At 45.3% G+C, this 23,889-nt stretch overlaps 3 protein-coding genes across 8 annotated transcripts; 1 reads left to right on the top strand and 2 right to left on the bottom strand.

Moving 5' to 3' along the window:
- The first annotated feature begins 4 nt into the window (after positions 1–4).
- On the top strand, positions 5–15,079 carry LOC120948215 (katanin p60 ATPase-containing subunit A1). 5 transcript variants are annotated; one of them, XM_040364327.2, is made up of 6 exons: positions 4,265–6,143; positions 6,318–6,390; positions 12,442–12,899; positions 13,219–14,149; positions 14,230–14,463; positions 14,545–15,079. In XM_040364327.2, exons 1-6 carry the CDS (start codon positions 5,984–5,986, stop codon positions 14,741–14,743), a joined length of 2,055 nt encoding a protein of 684 aa, XP_040220261.2. In that variant the 5' UTR covers positions 4,265–5,983; the 3' UTR covers positions 14,744–15,079. The 5 variants fall into 5 exon arrangements, with proteins under 5 accessions (XP_040220263.2, XP_040220262.2, XP_040220259.2 ...); XM_040364329.2 differs by lacking the exons at positions 4,265–6,143; positions 6,318–6,390 and adding an exon at positions 5–445; XM_040364328.2 differs by lacking the exons at positions 4,265–6,143; positions 6,318–6,390 and adding an exon at positions 1,779–2,899.
- Positions 15,080–15,157: 78 nt separating this feature from the next.
- Positions 15,158–19,002, bottom strand: LOC120948218 (protein jagunal). Of its 2 annotated transcripts, none has more exons than XM_040364332.2 (4): positions 18,898–19,002; positions 18,515–18,830; positions 17,261–17,639; positions 15,158–16,941 (listed from the first exon to the last, which is right to left on the bottom strand). In XM_040364332.2, exons 2-4 carry the CDS (start codon positions 18,601–18,603, stop codon positions 16,810–16,812), a joined length of 600 nt encoding a protein of 199 aa, XP_040220266.1. In that variant the 5' UTR covers positions 18,604–18,830; positions 18,898–19,002; the 3' UTR covers positions 15,158–16,809. The 2 variants fall into 2 exon arrangements, with proteins under 2 accessions (XP_040220266.1, XP_040220268.1); XM_040364334.2 differs by having other exon boundaries at positions 17,267–17,639; positions 18,898–19,001.
- Positions 19,003–19,153: 151 nt separating this feature from the next.
- LOC120952889 (uncharacterized) lies at positions 19,154–21,709 on the bottom strand. Its single transcript, XM_040372448.2, has 3 exons — positions 21,164–21,709; positions 19,927–20,550; positions 19,154–19,860 (listed from the first exon to the last, which is right to left on the bottom strand). The coding sequence occupies exons 2-3, from the start codon at positions 20,503–20,505 to the stop codon at positions 19,672–19,674; spliced, it is 768 nt and encodes a 255-aa protein (XP_040228382.2). The 5' UTR covers positions 20,506–20,550; positions 21,164–21,709; the 3' UTR covers positions 19,154–19,671.
- Positions 21,710–23,889: the final 2,180 nt, after the last annotated feature.

Here is a 23,889-nt window from a genome sequence, read left to right as displayed (position 1 = left end):
TCCAGACGGACAACGTGCATACGACACGCGCCATTGCCGTTAGCGTCCGACTATTGTACTAATGACGCTTTATCGCCATAGCAATCTGTTGATGCACGATAAACATTCTTGCCGCACGCAGCAACCCATGGCACAAACGAATAGAGCGAACGAAACGTTAACAACAGTCGTTACTTGCCAACACATGGACAAAGAAGACACTCTGTGGCACAATCGTGTCATGCGTTCGGAACGGACTGACCGCGAGCATGTGCTTTATTAGGTTTAAACGTGTTTAATTAGTATGTAAAGTGTTTACAAAGTTGATCGAATGATCGTATAGTTTAGAAGAAGAAAAAAAAGCCCTGTTAAAACGAGAAGAAATGTTGTTCTCATCGATACCTTCACTGCCGCAACTGTTCGAGAATGTGGCCTCGGACCGGGTGCTATTCCGGCGAACTAGAATGTGAGTAGAGTATTTTTTTTTAATTTTTGCAGTCTAAATTCAATACTGGGAGAGGGTTTGTTGGAGGATTTCATTAGTTTTTTTATGTAAAGGTAAAAATTTCCAAAGTCATTAACTAACCTACCTCGACTACTCGGTTTCAATGTTAACCCCAAATTGGGACAGGTTAATGTACTGGCAGTAAGTGGGTCAAGTATATTGATAGACAACGATCCGTGCTACGATGAGCTTTTCGATACGGAAGCATCAAAAAGGCACCCCCACAACCCACAACTCCCTTCCGGCGATGTGGATAATGATTGATTAGCATGATTCGTTAATGGATTCGATTTGTTTGCTACTTATGGGTTGTGAGACCTCAAAATTGGGTAAAGTTTCTTGACATGCAATACAGCTGTTGTTAAGTTTCTTTTCTGTGTTCTGAGTGTGTAAAATGTACCTAGTCCGTATGAACGGATCAACTCGTTTTTATTGGGTTTTTCAATGTTACTTTTATGACTGTTTTCATGGTTTAACATTTCTCAGTTAAGTTCTATCAAACGCTTGTTCATTTATATTACTTTGTTTAATATTGTGAGTTTCTTTTATTCCCTCTGTTTATCTCTTCCTCGCATTATCACTTTCTTCATATTTCACTTCTATTGTTGTTATTTTTACATCTTGAATGGTTTAATAATATTTACTTACAATTCAATTATTGAATCTCAATGTGAAAAGCTACAAAAACATATTTATAAAAAAAAACAGAAAATCTTTTTAATGACACTTATGTACAATTTTGCACAACTTCAATATAAAAAAGGTATAATTGTATAAAATGTGAACAACTTACATTTAATAATTATGGAAAAGGTGGTCAACACATTTGGTGTTGACAAAAACATTACCATTAAATCAATTGATTTTTTGCTCATTTGCATGCACGTACCGTACCCAACATTGAATTTATTTAATACGTTGCTGGAATTTGACAACATCTTAATCAAATGAAAATTTTAACCAACTTTACAAGACAATGACATACCTTTTTTATATCCTAAAGTGTTCAAATATTGTTCTTCATTTTAATAGCTAGTACAGGCAAAATGCTTTTAAATGCACCTTCTTCAGTTCATTGGTAAATATTTAAAATGCCGTCATGGGCTTTCCGATCGCCATTGACTCCATTGACCGCGCAAACATGCAACACTGTCTAGAGTGCATGTCCTGCAAGTCCTGCCCTCGATGGTGGTCAGTTTGTCTAAGACTTGCCATAGACATAAAATCATACTCACACATACATTCATGCATAATGCACCCTGTGTCAGCCGATGCCGCGGTCCGTCCCTTTAAACGGGAACTAACTGACCGTCAGTCAGTCGGCTGCCGGTGCTTGAAATCTGCGCATGTCCTTGCATTCAGTCAAGTGTCAATGTGCTCACCGTCGTCCACAAAGTTGGGAGGCACGTCCATGCGAAGATGCAAAGATTGGGTTATCTTCCGGCTTGCGCCCTTTCTACGCATCACAAGTGTTTGACTGTTAGTTAAAGGCGATCCGTAGTTATCCCCCGGTATTTTGGGCGGAGATTTTCATCGAACAGCATATATCAACCGCTTCCGGTGCTCAGAGTGTGTGTTGTGTCGGTAGTAGTCGCTCTGCTACGTTTGCTTCCAATTTACTCGCATTATTTGCATACATTCTGCACCATTATTTGTGGTTCCGTGAGCCGTGACCGCTAATTCAATGAGAAAATGAATCGTGGGCGATAAAGGTTTCTTGCTGCTTGCGTCGTCTAACGCTTTAATTGAGTCGAATGCACAATCTGCTGCTGCTCCATACCGTGTTGTGATGCTGGATGCTGAGCTAGTGGGTGAACAAAAACGACAAAGAATGTGTGCTTGCTCTAGTGAGGAATTGATGTGACAAAGAGCGCCGATTCCTTTTGCTTCCTTGGTAATGTTTAGAGTTGTTAGTTGTGATACAGTAGCGTAAAGCTCACCCTACGTGGATGAAAAGGCTGATGCAGATGTGCAGAATGTGTGTGTCTTAAGTGGTGTAATAAGAAAAGCCTCATACTATACGCGCGATAAGCAATTTTTGCACCGCACCAATACTCCTCTGGAATCGATTTTTACGTTCCAGTCCAGGCACGAACGGCACCCACTGCTGCCAGGCGGATGTGTACTACTTCCTCTACTTCTCCAAAGCTAAACATTAGTGCCAAAGCCCACTATCCCAGTGTCGTCATACCACCACCCACCGCCACGCGTATCCTTTTGGTACTATTTTTGGTTGCGCATTGTTGTGCTTCGCTGTGTGTGTGTGAGTGGTGTTTGTTTGGCTGTGTGGTGGTCTGCCAGGATGAGACGAGACGAAACGTACAGACGGATCACGCGGGAGAAGGTGGTGGTGCGAGGAAACACCACCATCCGGACGCTGGATTCAACAGTTTCCTTTCTGCCAATCGTGGAATCGTGAGTATTGAGTTTAGGGAAGGGTGGGTGGGTGGTACCGCCTCTTGGGAAATGTCTAAAAATGGGAATTATTTATTGAATGGGAATGCTTCCCCTATGGAGGCTTGTAATGCTGGAAGGAATTTCAACCAGTAAAACATACTTTTTTCTCATTATTTTTGTTTTTTTTTCACTAAGCAATAGAAGATATTCTTCACAACTCTATGAAAAAATCATGCTGGCACATGTTATAAATGATTGAAGTGGTAGAAACAGTTGGATTTCGCGAGCAATTCCCTAATTTCATTATTTATTAATGGTACGTGATCCTTACTTCTTATTCTTTGTACGTATCTAGAGGAAGTAGTATGTTCCAGTGATTGATCAGTGTTTAGTTTGAATTAAGAAAAAAAAGATCAATTTTCTCCCTTGAATATAGAACATAATAATAACATAACAATTTTGTCTCTTTCATCTATAAGGGACAACTACAAAATCAACTTTGGGTAAATTGTACTGATTTGACACATAGATCCCGACGTTCAATGTAAACTGCCGCAATAATACAAATTAATACTGTAAAAAAAAAATAAAAAAATATTGGTGATGCTCTATAATAAATCATTAGCATCATTTGCTTTCATAATTCCCCACATTTTGAGGTACTTTGAGTAAAAAAGGGAATTTCTCAAGTTCCTTTGTTGAACTCAACATACAGTTTTCTGTTGTTCTTTTTTTTTTTAAATGCAAATATAAGAAAAGAAAGGCTCAAAAACTACCTCCCACGGCGCTGTTAACGACGTTGTTGGGTTGCTCTTAGCACAGGACAGACATGTAAATAGGAACGAGTCTATACGAGGCTTGAACTTGAACGCAGGACGGAAATATTTGCTGGCTTGACACAACTTGACGACTGTATCACGAGACCTGATAATCCTATTTTTAGTAACATATGATTAAATCAGCCATCTATTGAGCTATTCAGATCGTTGAATACATTAACACAACTGACGATGATATTGTTTGGGGTTTATTGTTCTCATTTCGGGACTATCATCTTTTAGCGTAAGTAAACGAGCAGCTCAGAAGTAGATGGCTCTGCATTGGCCTCTTAAGTTATAACAGGAATGATCAGTTAAATTGATTTTTTGTTTTAATTTTCCACCTTGGGTCTTATACAGGTACGACTAGCCTGGGTAATTGTAAACCCCTTTCTGGTTGCTTAGGTTTTCACTTATACACTTTTCACTGTATTATGTAGCAAAATTGGGAATAACTTCTTTGAAAAAGTTATATAGTCAAATGTAGGACAAGGACTCATAATCTTTGATTAACATTGTTGCTGTGTTGCATACTTTTATCCTTGGTGATTTAACACGTGCTATTGATAAAATTAGCATATATTCTATCTCGTTTCCTCATCTTTTCTTTATCTTATCATTGCGTACAATCATAAAAAAACACATCTTTACATTTAAATATTATAATTAGTTTGTATTCTGTACGTTGCTTTTGTGCTGCCCAAGGGCCACAAACCACAACTGCCCTACTATTCCCACACCCACTGCTGACCCGCTTTAGCCAAGCGAAAAGTGCGTCACGGTTTGCAGGACAAACAAATGGCCAAACAATTGCATGAACCAAAATCCCGCATTTCACCTCTTAACCGTATTAACTCATCCCACAATCACAACCACCACCACCACCGCCGCGAGTCCCAAGTATCACGTTCGCTCCACATTGCCTCCACCGTGCTCATTCTTGATTGGAGACGGCCAAGGGGTCCACTTAAAAGTAGTCCCTGGCCGGTACACCGCCCAATCGATAGCAACGTTACTGCTCCACCACCAGCAGACTTCAAGCAACACACAGCGCCCGGTTTTGTTTGCCTTCTTTTGTCGCAGAACGCGTGTCTTGAATCTCCATCAGCTATAAAGCTGGGGGTAACACATTCACACGAACAAAGTCCTCGGGGAGAATTGGCGCGGTCCTAGCCCCGGGCGGGGTAGTGGAGGTCTTGGAATGTTTTAACTGCACGCACAATGGCGCCCGATGGGGGTGTTTTTCGCTGGTGAGTTTGTGTTTAAGATGGCGCTAGAATGGCCAGTAAATAGAGTGGTAGGTATGGGGTCACAGTCACAGAGGAGCAGGTGGCGTTAGTACATACCCGATAGAATTCATTAGGCCTTTGGGCGTACGGACGCAAACGGTAACAGTAGAGGTGCCTTTGCTGACCAAAGTGGCGTTTCTTCTCCGTTCTAAAAAAGCTTCGGCTAACGCGTCTGTGGACCTATGAGCCTTGGTGGTGTTTCTTGTGGTGTTCTATTCGTGAACACGCGACTTCATCTAAGCGCTAGGACCATGGGGTGGAAAAAGGAGGCCCCGTTTCAATCCTCGAGAGGTTCTTTTGCCTACAGTTCTTCCCATTTCCTACCAGCACGAACGCCAAGAAGTAAATAATAGCTCGGACGTCGGTCGTCCAGCTGCTTATTCATGTCCGTTTGCGTGTCACCCGAGTCACACTCACACACAGCTACACATTTCGTCCTGAATTCGAGGGCGGAGGAACGTGGGACAGGGAGGACAGGTGCGGCAATGATTGACTTCACACGTTTGCTCCCTTTGCTATGTGCACCGCTCTCCACCGACCAGGGGAGAGCATAGATCAAGCCGTGAAGGTGGAGAAGGACCGGAGGTGGTCGAATTGGTCGTTTGCGGTCAAGTTGGGTCCTCACTAGCGCCGAACGTCCACAGTCCAGCAAGGCTCAGTTGCTGTTTGGTCGTGGTCGGGTTCGGTCGCAGTCGCGGTTAACCACCACCGCTACCATCTCACTCCAATGGCACTGTGTGAGTGAGCCTCTAATAGTGGGTTGCGCTAGAGGCGCTAGTGTCCTTTTAGCTGGTACAACATTCAGTGGCTTTTGGTAGCAGGGTGATTGATTCGAGTGAATGTAACGTGGGGCAAATCGCCTCCAATTAAGCTTGGTGAAAGTGATTTTTTAAAGGTTACAGTGAAGAGAGACGGCCGAAGTAAGCAGGGGTTAAGGGAGGAGGAACCGTTTGGTCCATTTGGTGGGTTTGTTTCGAAAGTTCCGCGTTCCCTGGATGCTGGTACAGTACGGTGGTGCAACCGGAACACGCAGCAACGGGGTCAGCAACAGCAGCAGCAGTGCGATGAACGAGTACCATCACGGCGGTTACCATCCGTCGCACGGGTACGCACCGCAGCCCTACGAACCGCCGACCCACGGGCACGTCGGCACCGGTAATAATCTGCTCGAGGCGGCACTTGGCGGCCGCCAAGGTCCGACCGGCGGCAGCACAGGTAGCACTGTTCCACACCACAACCCTTCTAACGCAAGCACGTACAAAATGTCTCGTACCGTTTCCAACTCGCACCCGGCCCTGGAACGGTCCGACGTACATGTGGAATACGAAGTCGCCGTCCCGATACACAGCATCGAGTCGATCCGGCACACGCCGTACCATTCGCTATGGAATCTGCACGAGTGGTAAGCTATGGGGTTGTAGTGTTGGGTTCGTTGAGTGGCGCGCGGTCAGATGATGGGAGAATGCAGCTGTGCTAAGCAAACCTATGGCTAGTGTTTTTAGTGTCTTTGGAACTCATTAGAGGAAGGAGCATAGTGAAGATATTTCTTGGATATTCTATGTGGTCTATTAGAGGTGATCTTCGAACATATGCCAACATGACTTTGACATAGAGAAGCTCAGATTCGAAAAGAGAGCTTGAGGTATTATAGACACAAGGTGATGGTATTGAAGGTATAGTTCGCAGACACAAGTTGAACTTTGAATGTCTGTCAATTACTCAACTTGTGCTTAAACGATTTTTAAATATTTTTTATACCAGTTTTCCAATAAAAAAGTGTGCTTCTTACTTTATCTGCGCACTATTCAATAGTAAACATTACTATAAAATAATCAACTACTGACTTTCGATTGTGATTGCATGCTCCATAACATTAATTTCTTTAAATATATTTTATAATGCTTTTTGAATTTGGACAGTTTGGAGCAAAAAAAAACAGAATATTTCACTTTGTTATTAAATAAATCCTCAACATTTCATTTTTACATTCACACTATTACCTCTATTAACACTTTTGAAAGGACGATTTGAGCTCCACATTTGTTCGATCCATCTCCATCGGACATTATTTTCGGCGTTCACCTTCAGCACTTTAACTCGAATGGTTTTCCCCCTCTTTTTCCTCTTTTTCCCCTTTCTCTCTCTCTCTGGTCTGTGATCAAATCGATAAAAATGTAATTGACCGTTGGCGGCAGCACCACGTTTTCAGCACCGAACGCGGTTTGCGTTAACCAATTTGCCCTGCCGGCGCCCCCAGGCAAACGCTGGCCTGCCTGCCTGCCTGCCCTGTGTAGGAATTTGTATATAAACCGTCAACACTTGGCCACTTCATGCTAATCCTAGTACAGGGTCCCTGGGCCTACGGTGGTACCCTATGGTCAAAATGAACATGTGTGTGTGTGTGTTTCTGTGCCTCTGTAGGTTGCAGGCAGGTCTGTGTAGGTTGCAGGGAAAAGTGTTGCACGGCACAGGACCTCCGAACGACTGAAAGTGACCGTGTATGTGAGCGAGAGCGTGTTCGGAAGCCGAGTAAATAAGCACCATGCCCCACACAGATACACTCTCAGACAACGGTGGAGTCACTGTCCGCACCGGTGGGTCCGTTGGGGCTCCGAAGGTTTGATGAACCCACGCCGGGCTGACCAGTAGGAAAATCCCATTCCTTTCAGTGGAGTCGTTTTCTTTTCGAACAATGCTCCAAGAAGTTGCTTCTGCGTCATGCAACTTTCTTGAAGGGGCCCTGTTTTTAGTTTCCAAAGAATTAAAATGGTGGAAATCTATTGTCATGTTTGGTAACAATCACTCTTCTAACCAACCAACTAAAGTTGCTGCGCCTAAATTGTTGACCTATTTTTTTTTATTCCACCCTTAATTCCAATTTGCTACGTTCCCGTACACGGTGACTATAAAATTAATTTCGCATTGAAATGTACTGCTTACCCCTTTTGAAGTACGTAATTCTTTTCCGTTTCCTCACCCAGTTGCAAAACCCCTGGGGGGTTGTAAATTTTAATTCCAACTCAGAGGCAAACCAAGAGAGAGAGAGAGAGAGAGAGAGAGAGAGAGAGAGAAAGAGGTTACTCGTGGTTGTATAGTTGAAGAAATTTGTCTTCCTGCCGGTTCGGTGATTTCCGGCAGGAAGTCATTGTCCCAGTTGGGCCCGCGCGTATGTGTTGGTACCCGCGAGCCGGGACCCTCAGCCATTACATAAACGTACCAGCAGCGCTCCACTGGACGAATACACTTCCGTAGTACGGGAAGCCACGTGGTCGACAGCCGTCCGGTAAATAATTGATCAACGCAAACATCGGGAGTAATGGGTCTGTGGGGGGGAGGGGAGATTGAGGCTGAAAAATTAAACTTCCCAACCCAGTGGTAAACATACATACAGGGTCGTTGAACTGCTTCTACGTTCCAATGGGGGTGTGAAACCTGGGACAGGATTCTTGTTGAATCTATCCAGTTAACAGCAGTGCAACAGTGCGCGATGATGGGGTACAATCTGTCACCACCTGCTGTAAAATGGTACGTTCGATGCAGCTTGCTTTTCCAGGCATGCCATCAGACGAACGGGTCTGTGTATGAGGAATTTCAATTCCACTGCACACGCCAGAGACGATAGCAATCTGAACCACCGTAATTGATATAAATCACTCTTTCTGTGACCGGAAATTGTCATACTACGAGTGTCGTACGTTGCGGATCAGTGCGACCATCGGTGTATCAGGATAGTCCGGCCAGAGTTCGTTCAACTTTGATCAGGATGGAAATGCGATAGAAAGCAAAAATACGGTCTGCGCATAAAATGGCCAAAGGATACCGATCTAGCTGTGCTAGACTTCATTTTATGGAGAGAAAGATGTTATTATTTTTGTTTCATGTAATTGAATCAATCTACTGCTCGCTGTGTGTGTTCCATCCTTTATTTACTATTACTATATACTACCAGCCAGTAAAAGTCACAGACACACCGTGAGAGGAACCTAAGGGACCCAATTTTCCCAAGATATTCGGACAAAGTTTTCCAAAAAACTTTCCCCACGCGGGAACACTAACCTATTCGGTCAGCTATCACAACTAACGAAGGTCACCAATTACTGGTCCGTGCGCTCTGGGAATTCTTTGGAATGATGACTATCCGGTCCGGTTCTTGGAGAACCATTTCTCCGTTCTCCGTTACCTCGTTGTGTGGTAGTTTAGGACAACATTAAATCAAATCGACCGTGAAAAATAATACCACACGGGGCAGGATCGTTCGCTACGATGATGAGTAGACTCCGGAAATGGGTGACATTGAAGGGGAGAAGGGGGGATGAGTTGCGTAAAATGTGGCACAACGGGAGTTGAAGATCCTTCAAGGCTATTTCGTCGTAAAAAGTGCCGCTGTTTGACGCAGGGTGTCAATGGAATATCGAGCCCAATTCTACATCATATGCTGTGCGATGGAATGAGGCTCCTTGAAATTGGGCTCGAAATATACTAATCGGAAATAAAGTTTTTGTTTTTTTTGGTGTTAGTTTAATAACGGTGCGTGTCGAAGGTTACTTTATCAGGGCGTCCATCGCCCTCTCTCGGTACAGATTGCCAGGTTTTGGTCCCATCAAACATCCCTTACCTTGACATCGTTCGGCGAGGAAATTGGTCGTTTCTCGGTTTCATCACAAGAACTCGTCGGCGGTTGGGCGAGGTTTAACGGTAATTATATTTCCACCTATCATCATCTCCGGAACCGATATGTGTAGGGGGGGGGGGGGTTTGTATGAATCAGCCACGCTCATAACAACTGTGGTTGCATGCAAACGACACCGTGACCGACAGGGAGACCGTGTCGCAAGTACGTTCAAGCAAGAACGCCGGATCCTTGTACCATTACGCTAGACATGGTCCCGAAATTAACCGGAGCAAGCAACCTGGAACTCCAAGGACACAAGTACTCAAGGATAACGGACTTTTCAGTAGCAGGTGCTAGCAGTAGTAGCTGTTGTTCGATTAATCATCCAAAAGAATCTGTCACCATAAAGGTTAAGGATCCGCGCAGCATAACAACGTGCGGAACGAAGCTTTGTTTAAACATTCTACACATTTTCTACGGTCCAGTGGAATACATTTTTCCGAAACGATTTGTTCCACTCATTGACCATGAGTTCCTCAGGTACAACTACCCGACAAAGCGAACCAATCATGTATGCACGTGAGAGGACCGATCTTTATCGGCCATTCGTTTGACGCACTCGCACGGTGAGTGCTAGTAGCCAAGGTCTTTGAACTGCGGGCATCATTTGTCAGCAGATGGGGGACTCATGGGAGGACACACACACACATACATTCAGGACCTTAGTGAAAGAATGGCGGACGCTTTGTCAAAATGGCCTGTCCCTGAGGCGCGCAACGTACATGCGGCGTGTTAGTGGGTCAAGCAAGAACCGCTGTATCAACAACCGTCTCGTCTCGGTTTGATATCGCCCAAGGAAGCACAGGTGTATTAATAGGGTGAATGATTATTTACATGCATGGTTTGGTTGTTGTCGCGCCGCGGCCAACCCATAAGGTACATGGAATTGGGTTGCGAGTAGCACGCTGGCAAAGTGTTGTGACATGTTGCCGTGCAGAATGAATTCATATTTCTCAAGAATGTTGTGTGTGGGGCACGATATGTTTAAGGAAATGCAGATCATTATCCTTGCCCGAACGGCCTTGCATTAGTTTTATGATGGTACAGGGGGTAGGGGGGGTCATTTTAAATTTAAATATGTTCTACCTCACTGGTAATATGGTCTAACCGCTTTTGGCTAGGGCGAAACACATTGTTTGTGTTCGTGATTTACGTAAACACAGATTTATTGGAAAATATTTTACTAATAAGGATAAGCAAAATCGTACAATGTTGGATTTTGGGGCAACACTTCTTGGGGGGTTGTTTTAATTCATATTAAATACTCAATGATTTGTTATGTTATACTTTTAACATAATAATATAATAACAACTGATATTTAAAATAACAGTAGATACTAATTCAAAAGTAAATTAATTATGTGTTATGTTAATTAATAGTTTTGCAGTTTTGTATCAACCTAAATTTGGGTTGCAAATTTCCTAACCATCATGCGTTAATCCAATTGCGTCAGGACGCATACAGATATATTAGTGTTAGTTAGTATCCAAATAATAATGCTTTGCTGCAGCTGGTTTGTATGATCAAACTTTACCAAGGTTCGCAGGCTACATAGCTTCACAAATAATGATGTTAAAGGCCTTTTTGATGCTACCTTTAGCTAATCAGAAGGTTTAAATTTCGATTTGATACGAAAATACTAAGTCAATCTATCGAATTCATGCAACCATCTCTTATTGTAGTTAGAGTTTTTACTTTGAAATGAAATATGTTGTGTGTTGAAAATAGTTAAAATAATAGATTTATTTATTTGCCATTTGCAAACTCATTTCGGGTCACATTACAGGCTCTCGAGAACCGCCTTTCGGACCGCGGGTCGTAGTTTGGAGACCCCTGTGGTAGGCAAAATACTTTGTCTTAAGACATGGAACCATCAATGTACGTTAAGTATCACCGGCTTAGAATAGGAGTTTAAGTGTACAATTGGGCCGATCGTCAAATTGATAGATACGCTGACTCCAGTGAAGCCCCGATGTGGTCTCTTTTCTTCGGAGCATATTTTTACCATCTCAGCAAGATTTGTGTAGTATTGCAGTATATTACAGTGTTTTTTTCCTATAGTTCTTAAATGTATCTGTATAACATCTAAATATCATAGTGCTTACTTCGATTTTATGATTCGATACGATTAAAGACAGGTCTACCTTAATTTTTACATGAAAGATCGGTAGGTTCAATTCAATAACTAGAACCGAACATGTTGAAGAAACTACTAAATTGCTTCAAAAATTTTGTTGATAAAACGTTTTCAACAAAATAATTCTCTAGAACACTTTCATGTTCTCATGCCATATTTATTGTGAACTGAAAACAAATTGAAAACTAATTTAGCTCTTTAAAAGGTTGTGACTATTAGCCATTTGGTTATGAACGAATATAACGTGTGTCTAGTGTCACATATCAGAAAATTGGGGGAAAGACCGTAGAATAGTAATTAATATTAACAAAAAATATAAAAGAAAAGTTAAAAGGTCCAAAACTCGTTCAATATTTCCCCTCCACTGTTGTCCTACTTGCCTTGAAACACTTTGCAGTCTAATTTTTCCAGACCTCCTTTACGCGCAATAATCTGACCTCCTTTTAAAGCTACCTCGTATGTTCTCGCAGCAACTTACTGACCTACATTTTATTACAACTTCCCTCCCTCGTCCAAAGATAACCAAAGTTTGGGTTTTTAGGGCCACGATTGGATGTATTCTACATTAGCGCCTTTAAGTAGCTCGCCTAATCTACTGACACGATTTTCCTCTTTTTTATCTCTCCATTCCGGCACCGGGCAGCTCCGCACCGTCCACATCCGGCTTCCAGCATATGGCCCGCATGATGGACACGCTGATCCTGGACAATTTGGCACCGTTTGCGTTCACGAAAATCACCACCACGCACCGCCCAACGAGGATCAGCGGTGGTGGTGGTGGAACTGGCGGCGGTGGCAGCAGCGGCAGTGGTGGCAGCGGCGGTTCGGGCAGTAATGGCGTGCCCGGTAGTGGTGGTGGCGGAGGCGTTGGGCTGCTCGAGACCCGCAACGGACCGCTGGGCGGCATGGGCCAGGAGGGGATCCTGCGCGGCGGCCCGGGCGGGCTCGGCAGCGGGGGCAGCATGGGCGTCAAGAAGGCAACCAGCACGAGCAACGTCAGCAATCTGATCGGTGCCGGTACGGTCAGCACGTCCACGATTCGGGTGAACCTGCAGAAGAACAAAATACCGACACAAGGTCAGTGCGGTCCGCTACCTGGTGGTGGGTATGAGCTTCCTTTAACACCAATTAGTGGTCAAAGTGGAGCACCGCAAGCGGGAAAGTAGGTTCCTGGGAGGGCGTGAATGTGACCCACCCAAAGGGTGGAGGAGTTAATGAGTGCCGACACACTTATGACTCTGTGTACCCTCGTGCTACTTTGGCGCGACCGTCCGACCGAAAAGCGAGAGGACACTGCTCGTTAACCTCAATTCCTACCTCAATCCTACGACCGATCCACAGACCGGTTTTCTTGGTGCCGAATCTGGTGTTGGATTCGCAAAGATTTTCATTTATGTTTCCTTTTTGTTTTGCTTTCCAGAGGTCCACCCGAACCCGCGCCATGCTAGCCTCGCCTCGAACGCAACATCGCCCCCGACGGCGACCGATTCGCGCTGGATCTCGTCGCTGCGGCGCCGCGATCCGGAGCTGCAACCGACACTGCCCTCGATCAATCACTCCAACCACCACAGTACCTCCTCGCTGACGCAGCAGCACAGCATCGGCTACACCAGCTCCTCCAACACGCCGAACACGGACCGGCGCAGCAGCCGGACGAGCGGCCAGAAGTCGTCCCTGCGCAAGAGCCGCTCGGTCGAGCGCATACGGGCCCGCAAGCTGGCCACCTCGAAGGTGAAGGAGCGGCCGAAGAAGTCCTCCTCCGAGGAGGGGGGCGCGTCCGACGACCAGGAGGTGACCTCGGTGGAGGAAAACTCGCCCCAGCAGCAGCACTCGCCGGTCAAGCGGCTCGAGAAGCAGAAGCTGTTCAGCCCAATCGGGTACGAGCCGCACCTGATCGACACGCTCGAGAAGGACATGCTGCAGAAGAACCCGAACGTCCAGTGGAACGATGTGGCCGGGCTGAACGAAGCGAAGGCGATCCTGCAGGAGGCGGTCGTGCTGCCGGTGATACTGCCCGACTTCTTCCGCGGCATCCGGCGCCCGTGGAAGGGTGTGCTGATGGTGGGCCCGCCCGGCACCGGCAAAACGATGCTGGCCAAGGCGGTCGCGACCGAGTGCGGCACCACGTTCTTCAACGTATCGTCCAGCACGCTAACGTCCAAGTATCGCGGCGAGAGCGAGAAGCTCGTCCGGCTGCTGTTCGAGATGGCCCGGTTCTACGCGCCGAGCACGATCTTTATCGACGAGATCGATTCACTGTGTGCCTGCCGGGGTAGCGACTCGGAGCATGAGGCTAGCCGGCGCTTCAAGGCGGAGCTGCTCATCCAGATGGATGGCTTGAATGCGGCCAAGTAAGTTCAGTCCAGTGTTTATGCCCAACTCCTAAATGCCATTCCTCCTGTAATGTTACCTCTGTCTATGTCTGCTGCAGCGATGATAAGGTGATCATGGTGCTGGCCGCTACCAACCATCCCTGGGACATCGATGAAGCCTTCCGGCGCCGGTTCGAGAAGCGCGTCTACATTGGTCTTCCGAACGATAACACCCGCAAGGCGCTGCTGGAGCTCTGCCTGAAGGGCGTGAACATTTCGCCGGACTTGAACACGGATACCATCACGGAGCAGCTGAACGGGTACACCGGGTCCGACATTGCGAACGTGTGTCGGTACGTATTGGCTTGGTAGACATGGTGGCAGGGACGCACTGCATCACTAATCGGACTCACACTGCTTTGGCACACTTCCAGCGATGCAGCAATGATGGCGATGCGACGGCACATCAACGGTTTAAGCCCGTCCGAGATCAAGATGATACGGCGGGAGGAGGTCGATCTACCGGTCACGGCGCAGGACTTCCAGGACGCGATGGTTAAGACGCGCAAATCCGTCTCGGCGAACGATGTCGCCCGCTACGAAACGTGGATGGACGAGTACGGATCGTGCTAGTGCTATGTGTAGCAACGGCAAAGGGCCTTAACGTGTTTACGCCGCTACGGATCAGGGCGCCGTAGTAGGTCAGACGGCATAAACCTCCAATTCGACCACTCTCTCCCTCGTCTCCAACTAGTGTTTTCTAGCTAAGCAAATTAACGACGGTATCGGTAGAGGAAACACGTGCCTAGTGAAGCACGTGTAATCGGGGATCGAGATCAATCTTTCGTTTCGGTTTTCGGTTACACTCTATGTTTCGTTCTAAATCCCAACAGCGTTTGATGTTGTTTTGGTGGATCCGTTTACCCTTCATTACTAATAGCCCAATAAATCGCTCATGTTAATCACTAACACTTGGCAAACGATCTGTGAAATCATTTGAAGAGAAGAGAAGCGTCTGAACAACTGTTACCTCTAGACATTTGATCGTGTTTTTTTGTAAGTAAACCAGTTTTTATTCAATATACTCTTAAGCACAGTTCAATTTCTCTACAAACTTCATAAGAACAGTTTTCGATTATGTTTACTCAGTGTTTTTGTTTTCTACTAAAAAAATATTTCCTCTTCACAGTCATTCCTTCTTTTCGTTCTTCTTTCATTCTTTCCCCCTCCCTACTATTCGTGTTTTACAGTTTGTCTGGCTCGTTTAAATAGTCGTCATTGTTGTCGTCGTCGTCGTCATTTTTCCATTCGCCTTTTCCTTAATATCATGTCAGCAGTACAGCACAAAGCAAAAACCCATTTAAGTAAGACCGGATTTCATTTAAATTAAAATCAATTCCCGTGGCGGGTTGGGGTTGAGTGGGCAGAGGTGTGATCGTTCATTGCACTAGGATCGGTTATACTTGGAAAAACAGAGAGAGATCACTAAAGATAACAAAAACAATGTATATTAACAAAATCAAACATTACACTTAAAAAAACACACACACAAACAAACAAAAGATTGATAAAGGTTTGTGAAGGAGATCTAATTTCTAGGTCTAGCTTCAACGCAAGCAACGGGGGGCAGTTGGCAAAACCTTGTTGTGCTTTCGATGTTATTCCAGTTATACACAAAGAGAGCGTCGTCCATCTTTCTCCGGTTCTGTTTTCGCTTTTCCATTCGTTCGTCTTCGGCGATGTTGGTATCTCTCCCGTGTGTTCCTTCGCTTCCTTTACAAGGGGAATAGCTTTTTAGTAATTACTATGGACGATGATAACGATGCAAAATGATGCTAGTCTTATTCATCATCTACACATTAACTAGTTGAGCACAGTGTATGTTAAACGTTCCCGCCTTGCTTCAAGTTGTTCGTTACTTAACGTTGCTTTGTCCATGGGGGCAGTACGAGCATTAAACATTACCTCAACGGAGCTTAGATTCGTTTTCTAGAGCTAAACAAAAGCTTCCTACAACATGATGCTTTCAAGCATAATGCAGGCAATGACGATGAAGCTAAATCGATTACAAAACAGCTACTAATGTGGAAGCAAAATAACGAAACACAGCTTGATTCTGTACGTGTTTCTACTTAGACAACTAGGTAAGAAAACATAACAAGCGAACGGGATACGTTTTTGGTAACCAAAATCCGGAAACAGTATGCCCGTCCACAGGCAGGATTGGTTCAACTGGGGGGGATTTTCTAGTGGGGGGATCTTTTCTATCATTCATTGCTAGCTGCTGTCCGCTAAACGTAACACCATGCCATGCGAAGCAGTCGCTTTTCGGCTCATTACAGTAAGCTACCGGATGCTTTTCTCGTTACGGAATAGTAACACAGTTCTACCATCGTTTACATCAACAGACTAGTCGTGTGACACACTTCACCCACACGAACACTAGGTATATTGTCTTTGTCGAATGGGGTTTTGCTTGGGAAGGGTGAAGTGTCTGCATCTTTCCAGGCCGCTCGCTTGGTGGGCATTTGATTGAGCAAAGCGCCCGTACAGTGCTGTTCCGCTTGTAGGAGGGTTTCGGGTGGTTCTGGTGCTTATATGAGTGTGTGTTAGTGGGTGCAGTTTGAGCGTTGTCGAGTGGTGCGCCATACACGCGACTTCGGAGGATGGAAGGATAGCGCGCACTGTGCATTCCCTTCTTACTGGCCCTTCTTGAGTGCGCCACGCTGTCTCCAGGCTTTGATCAGATTCCAGGCAAAGAACAGCGAGAAAAAGTGCACCTGGAAGGCCATTAGCACGAACCCGTACCACAGCAGTCCGTACGGATAGCCCTACGAAAGAGTGGATCGGTTTTAGAACCACGGAAAGATAAAGAAAGAAAACGGTTTGTTTAACAGTGATGAGTGGGTGCGCAATTGTGCAAAATGTTGAAAACGGAAAGTAGAAAATCGTGTAAAATAACGTGAAAGAGTGCAGCAGGTGCAGGCCAGAAAGCGCAACACCCAAACAGACACAAAAGCACAGCAGAAGAAAAGGTTAGCAAGCAAAGTAGTGAAGAAAATGAAAAGAAAGAATGGAAAGGAAAATTAAGTTGACATTGGATCCGTCGCGCGCCACTTGCTGTATGTCGTCGCCAATCGGGGTACTAACAATTACCTGCCAGACGAATATGTCGGTATCGTCTAGTTCGGTACCTTCCTCCAGGTTGAGATACTCGAGCACATCGTTCAGGTAGTAGAAGATGCAGTAGAGCAGCGGCACGAACCCGATCGTGCTAATGCCAACCATGTACTTTTTCATATCGTTCACGCGGTTGCCGCGCACCGCCGCCAGCCCGATGAAGGAGAGAAACACGGACAGGCACCAGAAGTATTCCCACCAGAGCGGGGGCGGTATCTGCAGCTCCTCGATTTCCAGTATGAAGATGTCGAGCCGGTCCAGTATGTCGGCGGACAGTTTGACGAGCATCACGAAGAACAGCAGATAGTGGAAGAAGATGCAGTACTTTAATCGGGATTTGTTGAGGGCGCTAGAAAAGGGAAGGATATTGCATTAGTTTAGCTGAACTAACATTTAAATGGGCTTGATAACGGTCATTTTGAAGCAAATAATTACGATAGCATTTTTATCTCTTTTGTGCGGACATGATGGAGTATTAAATTTTTCATGCGTGTACTACATAACGCCTTTAAATGACCTTAGCATCATGCAGTACAGGCTAGAGGCCGGGTCAAAATAAAAATCACCCTTATTCACGCGCTCATCACCCCCCAAACCCCTTTTGGGGCGATCGTTTGAAGTGACGTTTGCCGCATCAAAACAAACCTCTTCCCTCTCTGTCACCCGCGTGTGTACACGTTGCAGAAAAGAAAGATCCAAGTTGGCACGGACGGCGGGTGTGTTTTGGTGTTCGTGGAAAGCCACAGCGCACATTCGGTGCATCCCAAGGATAATTGATGCATCGTAGCGTATCAATATCCTGGTTTAGAATTGATGCACCCACACGCTTGCCTCAAAATTGACACACATGCACGCAAAATTGAACTCGCATACTCAAACCGACAACGGGTATGCCTGCTCGCTCTTTCTCTCTCACTCTCACGCCTTTCCTCACTCACAAACCGCTCGCGGGGCGTTCCTGATTGTACGGCTATTTTTAACAATGAAGCAAAATTCTATCGCACTACCAAAGGGAAAAATAAAATATTCCAATGCTTCTGAACATGCTTCGGCAGCGCGCACCTCAGCTCTACACCGGACACACTGTCGCACGTTACCAAACCGCGGAACGATTTTTAGGCGCTTTTCCCACCCCAGCGAGGAGCGCGCTTTGTTTTGCAACCCTCGCCCTGCTATAATCCCTTGGCATAATCGCTCCTTGACAGTGGAAAACATAATTAGCACCTGATTTGGTAGTGTGCGGCCACGCGCTGTCTGTGCTCGAAGTCGGTTCCATCTGTCCCGAGCACCATCGGTCCGCCACGGGATGCCATCGCGTTTGCTGGCGGGAAGGGAAAGGCGGCGGGATGCTTCTCACTAACTCGGAGTCGTTAGTACTTTTTGCCGTGCACACAACGGGCCACCCGGTGCACTGCAATCGTCGGAGTGATTTCGGTCGCTCGCTTGGCTCCTGGTACCGTATGGTCCTCCAACAGGTTCCCGGGGGCGGCAGACTTTTGGTGTCCTGTTCCTTGCACACCACTGATGCCACCAAAAGCACCTGGAAAAAGGATCGAACTATAGCGCGAGCACGATTGGTAAGAATTGTCGGATGAAACGAACCGTACTTTCACTGCTTTTTGGATACCGAATTAAAAAAAAGTGTGTGCGTGTGTGTGCGAAATTCTCAAAACTGACAACAGTTCGCCAGATCGTCTTTTGGTACGGTGGGAAGCGTCTAGGACAAACCGGGTGATAACAAACTATTTAATTGTGAAATAAATCGTTATTAAAACCATGAGTCGTATTTGAAGAAAATTTTATGAATAAAGAAACAAAAATGAAAGGCAACAGGTCAGAAGTTCTTTAAAAAAAATGGAAAATAATTATTATTTTTAAAAACTCGATTGACTACCATTGTTCAAACACCCGTACAACATGGTGAGGGTTTTTGACGTTCGAATTTCGCTGCATCTCGCTCATTTTCTCTACCCTTGCTTTACTTGCCAGCAGTGCTCGTTTCGATTAATTTTGCTGTTAATTTTGCGCACCAACACAATCGCACTCCAGCGCACCTTCAAAAATCGTCGCTCGAAATGTCAAAACCCGTTACAACGACTTACAAAAAGCATCGCCAGTGAGGGAAATTCGCACCGATTTGGAGCGTTGCCGAGTTTTAGGCCTGCGGATATATCTGGCTGCGTACGTTCAGGGTATCGTTTTCGAATTTAAAATTGGCGTTACTGAGCAGAATTTGAGCACATTTTCACACGCACGTAAACGATCAAGAGACCAACCAACAGTTTAACATCCAAACAAAGCTGATTAAAAGCGTTGCAAACATTTAATTTCATAAAGAGCTGTATTAATGTATAATGGTCTTGATTCTATCGCACAGCGCATCAATTCGCTCGGAAAACCTCCACCAGCAATGGGAAACACTTTTCGTCCGGCACTTTCTGGCCGACCTGTATCGAAACATCTCCCTGCGGGCAAGCGCTGAGCGCAACGAGCAGATTCATTTCCGCCAAAAACTCAATGCAGTCACCTTTCCGGGCGGGACTTGGCTTACAAAAGTACTGCTGAGTGTCCTGTAACGAACAAACAAAACATGTAAGAAATACACTTTAAGCAAATCATCCGCCAAAGCTACTCACCCGCGTAAACCCGGTGCACATGAAAATGTTCCACGTGTCGTGCACATCCTCCTCGCCCAAACCGTGCTCCTTCACGGCCTCGGTCAGGTAGCTGTGGCAGCTGCCGAACCGATCCTGCCCCGTAATAAGCTTGTAGATGTAGTCGTCACACCTCGTCCCGACCACATCGTGCAGCGATCCGCCATCCCGATCGATGCCGTAGTCTGCGAGCGAATCCCGCACAAACGTGGCCATCGGCCGCAGGTACGGAAAGCAGCTCCACAGCCGATCGTACGTTTTCAGGTGCGTCGAATGGATCTGGCGCGTTTTGCCCGAAAAGAACCGTTCCTGCCGGGGGTGCTCCAGGTTCCACAGATTCAAATCGCCGACCTGCGACCCTTCCGGAAGGGACACGCGGCACACGTCGCCGGCCTGCATCGTCCACGTGCGGGCCGATCGCTTCGGCACGATCAGCTCCAGCACGCGGGTGCCGGCCAGCGCCCGAATCCGACGGGATTCGTACTCGTCTTTGGAGACGACGGCCATCGCCGGCTTGTCGTAGCAAATCGTTGGCGGATGGTAGTCGAAAGTGCGCTTCATCGTGCCGGCGAACGGAGCACGATCGTACCGAACGCTGTAATCAAACTGAACGGCGTTGGAGCGTTCGAAAAGGAAGGAAGTCATGAATGGTTCATGTTAGTGGAATGATTAATAAACAAAACAAAAAAGGCCTGATAACCTCTAACAACAGAAGCAATCGTACGCGTAACGCACACTACCTTCCATGTGGGTTTGACACCCCAGCCACTGGTTGTTTACATCGGTAAAAACACACTAGACAAATGTCCATCCTCGTGATTATCCCATGATCGTCCCCGTTCCCGATCCCTCCCGCTCCGACCGATAGGATTTCGCAACGGTGAGTTTATGCTGACACACGATCAAGTGATCTGCACCTGAATACGGGCACCAGCACATGATGTAAATTACACAATCCACGATCTATTCTCGGCTCGCAGCACACGGCCCGGCAAAACAGGAAGCGACAACTTCGCGGTCCCGTCTGGAAGCCATCACTTCCGACGCACACTGCTGACGTGCGGCACGTAACACTTATCATCTCGTTGGACATGGAAATTGCCAGAAACGGTGGGTCGTGATTTTTCACAATTGCCACCTGCCCGGCCCCAACGATTGTCCCTCATTAGAATGCACTTTGGTGGTGTGCACAAACCGAGACGCACCACAGTACACGTACCTCCCAAAACCGTTCGCTTTACTCGCGACGCTACTAAATGGTGCAAATTGAACGATAATCAGCAGTGCCATTAGTGGCCAGCGTATGGTGGAAGCCAACGGTTTGGGTCCGGACGAGGTGCAACTTCCCACTAATGAAAGCTAGTTTCGTGATGCCGGTGCGATGCCGCCCGGTCGTTACAAACCAACCCGTGTCAAGTGATCAACTCCGACATCCGATTAGAACTCGTTATGAGCTGCTTGGCATGCCCGTCTCGGGCGCGGGAAAGTGTATGCCTAATCATGCACTGTTTGCTCGGCAGCCCAAGTGTGTGTGTGTGTGTGTTTGTTTGTTTGTGTGTTTGAATGTGGATCATACTGACACCCAGCTGCAATTGAATGGGGCAAGTGCTAACTGCGCCTTTTGATGGACATACTGGTGGATTTTTTTTTGTATGTTGCTTCTGTCTGTTTATTTTGATGACTTGTTGGCCTCGTTGCATCTCGCACTGCTGATTAGCGTCGGCCGGTGTAAGTGCTCACGTGCGTAATCCCTCCATTGCGTAATTGTTCATATGTCTGGATTGCGCAGGATGTACGTAAGGACAGGTAGGTATAGTACGGTGTGAAGTGCAGAGAATACTTCTTTAAATTTCTTGCATTTATTGGAATATTATGTGAATTTTTTAACATATTTTTTTAGGCATAGTCATACCAAGGGCGAATGTCTGGCATAAGACCCAAAGATTGTATTAAACAGAAACAAAACAAAAAAACAATGAAAAATAATAGTTGTATTTAAAATCAATTTTTCACACCAATCTATTGAACATTATGTTTAACACGTTCAGCCCAGTGAACTTTCCCGCATGCCAGTGGGCCTGGCACAGTGGCGGATTTAACGGTGCGCGGACTGAGCGGCCGTGGGGGGCCCCGTCAATGTAGGGGCCCCGTGTAAGGAAGTCCAGCATGTAGAACAATGTGTACAGTAGTTTCAGCAAGGCTCAGCTTCTGTGCTAGTTAGGGGCCCCATGGATGAAGGGACTCATAAACAAAAGGGGCCCAGTACAGGGATTCTGAGCACACCCCCCCCCCCCCCCGCCAGCAAACCATTGAAGTGTGTTTGATTCAAAACCTAATGCAACAATATGCACCCCCCCCCCCCGCTCGACTACAACCGGGGGGCCTCCACTCCTTTTAACGCTTAGGGCCCCCAACACCCTAAATCCGCCACTGGCCTGGCATTGGTCTTTTGGTAGGGAAACTAACAATGGGGCCCTTCACGATTCTAGTTAGTTTTTTATATGGAGTTTGACAGTTGGAGGCTGAAATCATGTAAACACTCCATACAAAAATAACAAAAAAACTAGTATGCAATTTTCAGTCTAGATTTATTTATTTATTTATTTATTTTATTTTATTTTGAACATCACTTTTTGACAGAACGAGTGAAAACTTTTGCTCCAACGAGCTTTCCGGAGGCTTGACGAATACTCAAAACACTCTTAAAATCCTCATTTAGAAACAGAAGCTATAAAAATCAGCCTTCTAAATTTATACACCTTGGGATAAGCCCACCGGTATACTACACCCACTTTGATAGCTGCTCGAAAACTGCTATACAATGCAAACAGCTGACAGGCTGAAATTTCAGCCTACGAACTTAAAACGGAAAGGGCCCCAATAATGGAATGCAAATTATTGCCATTCTGAAGATTTTTTTCACCGTGATATGTTTTGCATTGGGAATTAATGGTTTCAGTTGTATATGCCAGAAATTACGAAGAAAAATAATGTGGATTCAATATAAACGAAATTTGGAACTTAATTGGGTGGTAGAACTGAATAAAAAGGGGTTTTTTTAATTCCATTTAAAAGAGAAATGTTCTACTCGTTTCAAGCATTGCATAACGATGAAATATCATTTTGGTTGTAAAAATATATTTTAGTTTCAGCACCACAGCTTATCAGTAATAAAACAGACAAACTGTAACCACCAGTCTTACAACATGTCACACAAGTCCTCTGTTTACTTGTGGATTGACAGATATTAAAAAAAAACTATATGTTTCGAGAAATTCAGCAGCATGAAACAGTGTATCAGCGTTCGGGATTTTCTTTTTAATGTTTTTTCTAATCACCTGCGTGATCCTAACGACTTTCCAGACATTTAAAATTAGTGAGCAGTAAAAATCTGAATAGAAAATCTTTTAACCAGGTGAACAGTCCGAATGGAACCATAGGAAAGGACAGTGAAAAATGGGTCATAATTTATTTAGTAGTGATCCATTCGTGAAAGCAATACAATATTCTGCAATGCTTAACTTTAAGAGGATAAGAGCCTTACTAACAAAGATTTGATCATTCAATGTGTCATCAACTGGCGTGGGCTATTTTCGTATTTGTAAGGCTGACTGTAAACGGAATCATTACAAAAGCAACATTTAAATAAAAATGGGAAATAACTTCCCTATCATTGCTATTTACTTAATAACCTTCGAAAGTTATAAGCTTAGCATTTTTTTTAAATTAGTTCTATGATTATGGGATACAATTTAAAATGATTATTTATTTTAATTATTAAAATTTATTTATTTTTGCTTAGTATCTGATGGAACAAACACATTTTTTTTATAAATTTTCCGAAGCAAATGACACATTTTATTTGTTGAAATTATGTTTCATAGTAATTGTTCGTAATATGTTTTCCCGGTGTTGCTTTCTTCTTCGTGCACAATTTGTACATTC

This window comes from Anopheles coluzzii, chromosome 2 (genome assembly GCF_943734685.1).
Source record: "Anopheles coluzzii chromosome 2, AcolN3, whole genome shotgun sequence".
Lineage (NCBI taxonomy): Eukaryota > Metazoa > Arthropoda > Insecta > Diptera > Culicidae > Anopheles > Anopheles coluzzii.
Note: the sequence above shows the minus strand (reverse complement) of the source record. Positions and strands in the feature narration are given on the sequence as shown.

Coding starts and splice junctions, on each gene's coding strand:
- LOC120948215 (XM_040364325.2), top strand. CDS start 5,984: ATGCTGGTACAGTACGGTGGTGCAACCGGAACACGCAGCAACGGGGTC. Junction 12,900..13,218: donor GTGCGGTCCGCTACCTGGTG/GTGGGTATGAGC, acceptor TTTGCTTTCCAG/AGGTCCACCCGAACCCGCGC. Junction 14,464..14,544: donor GACATTGCGAACGTGTGTCG/GTACGTATTGGC, acceptor GCACACTTCCAG/CGATGCAGCAATGATGGCGA.
- LOC120948218 (XM_040364332.2), bottom strand. CDS start 18,603: ATGGCATCCCGTGGCGGACCGATGGTGCTCGGGACAGATGGAACCGAC. Junction 17,640..18,514: donor GCCGCACACTACCAAATCAG/GTGCTAATTATG, acceptor TCCCTTTTCTAG/CGCCCTCAACAAATCCCGAT. Junction 16,942..17,260: donor TATTCGTCTGGCAGGTAATT/GTTAGTACCCCG, acceptor ACTCTTTCGTAG/GGCTATCCGTACGGACTGCT.
- LOC120952889 (XM_040372448.2), bottom strand. CDS start 20,505: ATGAAGCGCACTTTCGACTACCATCCGCCAACGATTTGCTACGACAAG. Junction 19,861..19,926: donor TGTGCACCGGGTTTACGCGG/GTGAGTAGCTTT, acceptor TGTTCGTTACAG/GACACTCAGCAGTACTTTTG.